Here is an 8,841-nt window from a genome sequence, read left to right as displayed (position 1 = left end):
TCACTGGATAGGGTTCGCAGCAAAGATTTTAGCAATAGATGTTGAACTGTCATTAAAACAGGCGCACCAAGTTTATCATGATATCGAGAGTGTTTGGCTAAGCGGTTTGACCGCTTATAAACTACTTTTGCAGCTTATAAATTATGTAACGTTTTTCTTTTGAAGTGTTTGACAATATCAAATAGCTTAAAAGTTATGTAACTTAAAACACTTTGAAAAAGCTGGTCCCCCTAGCTTTTGCAAAAACGCTAATACTAGCTTATTGGGTTGACCGACTAATTTACTATTTTGCCCTCAAACATTTTCAATATTTATATTCATTGTCCCCGCTACCTCTTCTCCTCCATTGCTCTCTTCTCTCATCTTCTCTCCACTTTTTCCATTATCATTATTATCGTCTGATCACTCTAAAATATACCGCAAGTGTACGGGTCGAACAAGTAATATAATAATAAGTAAGAATATCGTTCCCATGAGGAAAGATTTCAAGTACCAATTTTTTAAACTTTCTTTATTATTTAGATAATAAAAAATTTCAAATTTAATAAAGAATAGAAAAAAATAAATTAATTAATTAGATTAATAAAATTAAATTAATTTGGAAGGCAACTTGAATCAAAGAAATAAGTAAATTTTAATAACAAAGGTACATATATGAACCTAACTATGCAATGCAAATCATATATTTTTATGCGAATAAATTGATAAATTGAGTATATAACGGCGAAATCTCCTAACGCATTCATTACTTTATTTCTAGGTTATAACGAGTCTATTCTCATTTAATAATTTTCTATATTTCTATGAAAGTTTAACCAAATGAAAATGTATTATAATTTGTGACATTCCTACGTATCACTAAAAGCTGTACAAAGAAATCGAATTCTATTTCTAGTCGATTTAACTTTATGGTATATGGTACCTACGATGCAATTCCCAACATATCTCCTTTAGGTCTCAAGATTAAGCATCAAATCATGTAAATAGTGGCTAATTATTTACGAGCATTAAACCCAATACCACACAATTCCACATAATCCAATTTATTCAATTACATAAAATTAAAAAAAAAATGCATTATCATAGTTTCGGCCAATACATGGCCTTAATTCAACAAATTAGTTTATGGCAGAATTAATTAAAACTCAAAAAAATAGTAAAAGCATAGAAAAATTATTTAATTAAAGAAGAAGAAGAAAGAAGCTCAGTTGGCGAATCTGAGTTGCCCGCGTCCTCGCTGCGTCCGCCTGCGCCTGCTGAGTCCGCCACTGCCTCAATCTCCAATATTCAGTTTCTGCTTCCTCCCTCTGCTCGTTCTGTGCGCTGCTTGCTTTTCTTTCCCTGTCTCCTCACTTTTCTTATTCCTTTAATGGCCGCCCAAGACTCTGCTAAATCAATCCCCTAAATCCATATATTAATATTATATATATATATATGTATACAAGGCCTCCACGCACAGCCCTACTTCTCACTTCACGCCCACATCCTTTAATTTAATAAAATAATATATAATCTATATATATAATATAATATATAAGTAATATAATATATAATATTTAATATACTATTAATTATATTAATTTTAATTATATTATAATAGTATTTATTTTAATACTTATTTTTTATTTATATTATAATATTAAATTATAATATTAATTTTAAAATTAACTTTATAATTTTTTTATTTAACCCAAATACCAAATAATATTTCTACAAAATAATAAGAATTACTAGAAATTAAATATATATAAAGAAAACTCAAAATACTAGATAATTAGAGGTAAAATATATATAAAATACTAAAAATACTACTCAATTATGACTAATAAATATGTGAATGAATTCCCACATCATCGTCGTCGCCTCTCTTCCAGATTCACCATAGTCGTCGTCCAGCTGGGCTGTCGCAAGCCATCGTTGGGTTAATGGGTCATGCCATCGCCACAAGTCGCCATCAGATTCCATTTCAACCTCTATCTCCTATCACCCCAGCTCTTTTGACTGTTATCGTCGGCCATTGCCGTCGCCCCCATCAGTCGCTGACGCCACCGTTAGCCATCGACTGATGTGCTTCTCCCCACTGTGTGTATATATATAACACAATAATATATATTATTATTATATATAACATATATAATACATATAATAATATTACATTAATATATTTTTAATAATTATGTATAATTTATTAACATTGTAAAATTTTATATCATTTAATACCATGTCTATTTTAATTTTTTTGTCAGTTTTGATAGTTTATTAGCTCTTTCAAACCAAACACATAATTATTAATTAATAACTTCAAAATATATTTATCCAAACATATTATTAATTTAAACGCTACCCAACTTTTAACTTAAAAGTTATGAAAAAAAAGGATAAGCCAAACACCCCCATCATGAATTTCAGAATGTCAACAAAACACACAAGAGAAAGCTTATTTCTTAGATACAGGAACACAACTACTGGGTCTGACCTTAAGGTTTCTGTTTCAAAAATTTTCGTCTTTACATAGGACTTAGAACAAGAGAATAACTTTTAAAGAGAGAGAGGAACAACAACAACAACAACAAAAAACCAACCACGAGGAGCCCGAATCATTAGAATCTCTGAATTAATCCAGCGATAATGAGAAGAGGACAAGGAATCCGAACTCCAGAGATACATCACCAGAAAACTCTATGCACCAGCTAGTAAGCTGCAACATTATAAAATTTAGGGTTTGAGGAACTTGGAGTTAGGGAGGGAATTATACAAACTACAAACATGAAGATACTGTTTAAAAAAGCAATGCAAAGAGACAAAGAATTACCTCAAAATGCAAATCACATAATTCTGCTGTTGCAATGCATTCTACCAACGTTGCCCATAACTTTCAAGATTTGGTGCATTAATTTGCACTGATTTTCCAACCAGGCCTGGACAGTTAAAAAGAGTAAGCTTCTTCAAGGATTGGCACTTTGATGACTCATCAGCCCAGATATTTTCTAAGTTCGGCAATTCATTGAGCTCCATTTCCTTCAGTTTTGGCAACTGATTCAGACCATTTCCATCATTTTCAAATTTCTCGAATATTTTAACTGCTCCTGGACAATTCTCAACTGTTAAAGATTCCATGTTACGAAGTTGTTGAATTATCTTTGCAGGAAAAATAGTGGTCAGCATTGGGCATCCACTCAAAACTAGAGTCTTGAGTTTTACTAAGCTTCCACATTCCCCTGGTTCTGACCAAATGTTTGTCATATTTGGTAGATCTTTCAAGTATAAATGCTGTAAGTTCGATAATGCACGGTCCACTCTTCCAAAGTCTGACAGTTGCATGATATCCTTGTGATTGACCAATTCAAATGCTTCGACATTAGCAAGTACCTCAGGAATTTGAGGGTCGGTTCCTTCACCATCGCCATATTTAATATATTTCTCATACCCTAATGTCACAGAAAAAAGAGGATCTTCTGGAATTTGGCAGCCAATGAAAAGTAGAAACGGTTTTTTGTGACTGAATTTTCTCCATAAGCAGCTTTGCGCAATAAAAATTTGAAGAATCTCTACATGAGGAACACGCACTTCAAGCATAGGTTCATCTTTTATGACATTAATGACCTTTTCTTTATCAGGAAAGAAGAACTGAAGGCTCCTCAACTTTTCCAAACTGGCAACTTCTTTTACTATATCCTTAATCAACACCTTATTGTTCCATTGATCAAACGATTCCATATGGATAACCAATTCCTCCAGTGCAAATAACTGAGACAATCTTACTTCTGTGCCATTTTCCACTCTACATTTCTCAAAGGATATCCACAGCCGTCTTAGATGCTCTAAGTTTTTGGTATGAGTTAGTATGTTGTGGATCTTACTACCTCGAATGTCAAGCACTTCAAGAAGTGGAAGTTGTATTGCAAAATTAAGCTGCTTCAGAGACCGACAATCTCGCAAATAGAGCACCTTGAGATTGCTCAGATTTGATATACTTGATGGTAAGGACTCAATTCCAGTTTGACACATGTCCAAAATCTTAAGCTTCTTCATATACTGGAAAAATGATGGAGAGATTTCCTTCAAATTCCAATTTTCCTGTAAGAGAAGTGTTGAAAGGTCACTACATTCTAGGATAGGCGGTAACCAACCAAATTTATTCTGACCCAGCGAGACATGATGCTGATTCCTCCAGGATTCTGCATCTGGGGATTCTTGCAATTCTTCGTTTGTTTTAACCAGATAGTTACATTCCGGATCCTCTGATGCACAATACAAAGCCATTTTCCTTATAAATTTCCGCATAGTAACACAGTTCTCTTTACTTTTTTCAAGTAATGAAAGATTCACAAGGTGTTCCAAGGTATTACACACCTTCCAAGATACATTCTCATAGTCATTGCCATCAAAATATAATGCTGCCAAACACTCCTTCAAATGTTCAAAGTAGATGTCACTCCCTTCGGGATACAAGGCACTAAAAAGAAAGCATCTTTTCTGGACGACATCACCCATTTGCCTATAGTAGAATCCTTTTAACAAGTTATAATACTCTTCTACGTGCTCTTTGGATGCTTGCTCATGCAACAATTGCAAATTGCATCCAATTTCCCAAATGAACGAACTATCTTTCATTTTGATTTTCTGTTTGATGGTTTTTGCAAGCTGTTCTATCAATAGTGGAATATAATGGCAATTGCTCAATACTTTCCTTGCAAGGTAATTTTTTTGTCGATCTTTATGAAATTCAGGGTCTTCTAGGATACCTTGAAACATCTCCCATGCATCATTCTTAGACAATGGTTTCACATTGACTACCCTATTCACTAGCGAAGAACAAACTTCAATATGTCTAGTGGTCAAAACAACCTTACTACCTTTTTTGCCATCAGGAATTCCAATCTCACCTAAGTTGAGACATTTCTTAACATCATCTAGAAGTAGCAGATATTTCTTATCCATTAATGTCATTGATATTCTACTTGCATTGGTATGTGCATCTTCAGTGCTTTCCTTATTCAATCTTTTCAAAATTTTGCATTGCAAATCCTTAGCATCAAGGTTTTTATCACTATCTACTTTAGAAACATCCACCCAAATGACTATGTCAAATAATTCAGCAATTTCATTATGGTTATTCAAGTTTAACATTATGGTTGTTTTGCCAACTCCTATCATCCCACTGATTCCGATCCAACTAACTTTATCATTTCTTAGTGATTCTAATACATCCATAAGTCTATCTTGGAACATCTGAATTTTCTCAATACAAGGTGCCTTTTTCTTGACAACAGATTTCAGTTGTTGATCAACCATCAACTGATCTTTTATTTGATTTCCAAATCCCAAAAGTTCGTTCACTTTTTCGAGCTTCTTTTTCATTTCTTCATTGCAATTGGAAGATAACTTCTCACTTTCCTTGTCATATTTGACTATTAATTTTTTCACTTGATCCTCGAGCTCTAAAACATCTTTAATCCATTGCTTGAAAATTTCTGATTGTTCCTTTATCTCATGTTGTTCAACTTCTTTCTTGTAATCCTTCATTTTTGCGTGTAGCCTTCCTATTGACTTGTCTAATTTATCACGAACCTCCTTTACATCATTTGAAGAAGTATGGTTGCTAATATATGGATCCACAAAGGCTGTCTTTGCATCAGCTGCCGCACTAACCACATTTGCTATTGCTGCCACTCCACCAGCAATAGTTGATGCTACAACTACTGCCCCAGCCATGAAGAAACTCAGAACCTATATGGGATAAGTTGAAATAAGTAAGAAATAATTTGATGAGATCTATCAAGGAATGTCAAATCATCACTGCTAGCAGTGTTGTATCTGATTCCTTTACCAATAGAGGGATGGTAAATCAGCATGCCACTTCCAGTCAATTGCTTATAAAGTTATCTGGGAAAGGGGGAAATCCACACAGCATGTGACACTGAAGAGAGATAGTAAGCACATGAGGATGGACCAACTGAACTTCCACTTCCAGTCAATTGCTTATACAAATTGTAGGGTCTGTTCCAGATTTCTGTTGAATCAATGAAATGGCTATTTGATGCATTGAACTTTATATTTACTGTTGTTTTAATCTCTGAATATGGCTGCCGAGTGGCACCGAATTGCATTTCAGGAAAGGAAAATTTTAGTAGAAGGAGTTTTGGAGCTGAATGGTTTCAGCTTATGAAGAAAGCATATATATATATATAAGAGAGAGAGAGAGAGAGGCTAGCTTCATGGGGTGGTCTAGTGAGGACCATTCTGACTGGAATGTGCAATGAAGATGAAGTACAATGTTGATTGGAATGAGGTTTGCAAGTCTTAAGAGTTGGTAAGCAAGCAAGTGAGCAGTTCACAGCAGCAAATCTGCTGGGGTGGAAACAATTCAAGTAATGGGAGTTTAGGTCGTTAATGACTAATGAAATTATTAAACAATGGAACATACGTGGAAGGGAAGATCTGATTCACCAAACCTGTATAAAGCAACCAAAATTCATAACTAGATTGGAAACTTCTTAAAAATAGAAGATGCTCTTCTTAATTAAGATTAGGGAAAAAACGTTGAAGTTTCAAATTCAACAGAAATCATATGAGGGTTCAACCAGCTAGATGGAAGATTATCTCTTTTCTTCTTGCTAGAAATGTGCATACTGATCTTGAACAGAAAAAATCTAGAGACAAAGAGAACATATTTCAGATATTTTGACCAAGGTTGTGGTAAATTTTCATGAACGGCAAAAACTGTTTTGAGGCTCGAACTGGATGTCTTGGCAGTTGAGGTTTATTGAAGGACTAAAAAGTCCAGCCACTGGAAGTTGGTTTTACGAGGGCACAAGTGATTTTTAAAAAATCTTCAAAACTTGAAAATATAACCCCTAATTTTCTTTAAATCAAGAAAAAATGGGAAAGATCCTGAACTGAGAGTGTCCAGCTGGACAAAAAAGGATGAAAATGCTGATGTGCAGGACACTCTCGGATCATACAATTTCAACACTTCCATTCATTCCTCACCCAGTAACCCAAAAGATATTGCAAGAGAATAAATAATCAGATATAAAGAAATAACTTACGTATCAAAAATAAAAATATTTATCATCTGAGCATTCAAGGTGATACATAGATGCATATATATGCATAGGGGTAAAGGATGAGGTTCTGATCATTCACTCTGCTAGTCATTTTACCAAACAGAAGCTGGGCAACTCGCCCGAGATCACTACTGAAATCCACAGCAAAAAGGAAGGTAACTTCAATACAGATCCTTTCACGCTACAATGTAAGAGATGCTGGTGTACTAGAAGATCGATCGAGCTGCGTACCTTTTAATGAGAACAGTCCTTCAAGAGCTCTCCTTCGTTCTCTTCTCAAAGATGCTCCCAAACAGAAGCTGGGCAACTCGCCCAAGATCACTACAAAAATCCACAGCAAGAAGAAAGGTAACTTCAATACAGAACCGTTCGCTCTATAAAGTAAGAGATGCTAGTGTACTAGAAGATCGATCGGGCTGCGTACCTTTTACGGAGAACAGTCCTTCAAGAGCTCTCCATTGTTCTCTTCTCAGAGATGCTCCCAAGACTTTGAAGCCGTTGACCATTCATTCTTCAAGACTAAGTGCAAGCCGGAAAATGATAAATCATACTCATGCCCCTTCGGTTTCGTCAGCGGCGGATCGAAGGAAAATGATAAATCATAATCATTCATACTAATATATATAAAAAATAAAAAAAATAAAAAAGCCAGCTGGGGCGCCAAAACGTGGCTCCCCACTGGGTTTCGTCAAAAGACAAATAAGCCCGAATAGTTTACAAAATAACATATTATAATATTTAATACTTATAATATACTAATAATAAGATAAAGCAGCGGCCCTTCGTGGACTCTGTCCACTCCACTGGTAATGACATCTTTCTTATAATATTTTGTTAAAGAGAATCATTAGCAGTCCACTAAATTTAAATATATATATTTAATACTTAAAAAAAAAGGAGTGAGAACAAAATGGTCATCTTGCACATTATAAACATAATTTTTTTACATAGTAGCCCAGTATTAGGTATGGACTAGAAATATATATATATATATATATTTGAAATTGAATTATTTCGTTTGAATTAAAAGTAAATATTAAATTATTATTAAAGTTGCTCGGGTTCGAGTATATATTAATGTGTGTGTATATGTATATTTTAAATTCATATTAAATAAAAATAAAATTAATTTATTGGATCGATTTGTACTAGATTGAATCAAACCAAATCATGACAATCCAATTCGTCAAGTAACGATCAAGTCTTTAGTATTAAAATTAAAAGATTTTCAATTTTATCCAGTTTAGATGCACATCGTACTTAAGGGTGTTCCCTTAATCTAAAACCAATTTTAGACCAAATCAAACTTGACCAAAATTGGAATTGACGGCAAATTCAAATCAAATACGGGATTGAAAAAAGGCAGAACCAGATCGAATGGAATCAATGTAGTTTGCATATATTACATCTATGGGTAAATCACACTAAAGGTCACAAAACTTTAGTGTTTTTTGTAATTTGATCACTAAACTTTAATTGTTTGCAAAGTGATAACAAAACTTTAAAATGTTTTACAATGTGGTCACTAAAGTGATTTTTTGATGGTTCATAGTCGAAATTGCTGACATGACGATAATGTGATCATTGCCACATCAGCAATTTTGGCGAGAAATTGTCAAAAAATCACTTTAGTGACCATATTGTAAAATATTTTAAAGATTTGTGATCACTTTGCAAAGAATTAAAGTTTAGTGATCAAATTACAAAAAACACTAAAATTTTGTAACATTTGATGTGATATACCCCTACATCTACAATATATATACTATTG

The 8,841-nt window shown here is 33.9% G+C and overlaps 1 protein-coding gene across 4 annotated transcripts; it reads right to left on the bottom strand.

Annotated features, from left to right (window-relative positions):
* Positions 1-2,379: 2,379 nt before the first annotated feature.
* Positions 2,380-7,656, bottom strand: LOC127801991 (putative disease resistance protein At4g19050). 4 transcript variants are annotated; one of them, XM_052337584.1, is made up of 5 exons: positions 7,495-7,553; positions 7,302-7,391; positions 7,053-7,201; positions 2,813-5,730; positions 2,380-2,698 (listed from the first exon to the last, which is right to left on the bottom strand). In XM_052337584.1, exon 4 carries the CDS (start codon positions 5,713-5,715, stop codon positions 2,854-2,856), a length of 2,862 nt encoding a protein of 953 aa, XP_052193544.1. In that variant the 5' UTR covers positions 5,716-5,730; positions 7,053-7,201; positions 7,302-7,391; positions 7,495-7,553; the 3' UTR covers positions 2,380-2,698; positions 2,813-2,853. The 4 variants fall into 4 exon arrangements, with proteins under 4 accessions (XP_052193544.1, XP_052193546.1, XP_052193543.1 ...); XM_052337586.1 differs by lacking the exon at positions 7,053-7,201 and having other exon boundaries at positions 2,813-4,241; positions 7,495-7,656; XM_052337583.1 differs by lacking the exon at positions 7,053-7,201.
* Between the last annotated feature and the right edge of the window lie 1,185 nt (positions 7,657-8,841).

Source organism: Diospyros lotus, chromosome 5 (assembly GCF_014633365.1).
Source record: "Diospyros lotus cultivar Yz01 chromosome 5, ASM1463336v1, whole genome shotgun sequence".
Taxonomy (NCBI): Eukaryota; Viridiplantae; Streptophyta; class Magnoliopsida; order Ericales; family Ebenaceae; genus Diospyros; species Diospyros lotus.
This window is presented reverse-complemented; position numbering and strand designations above follow the sequence as displayed.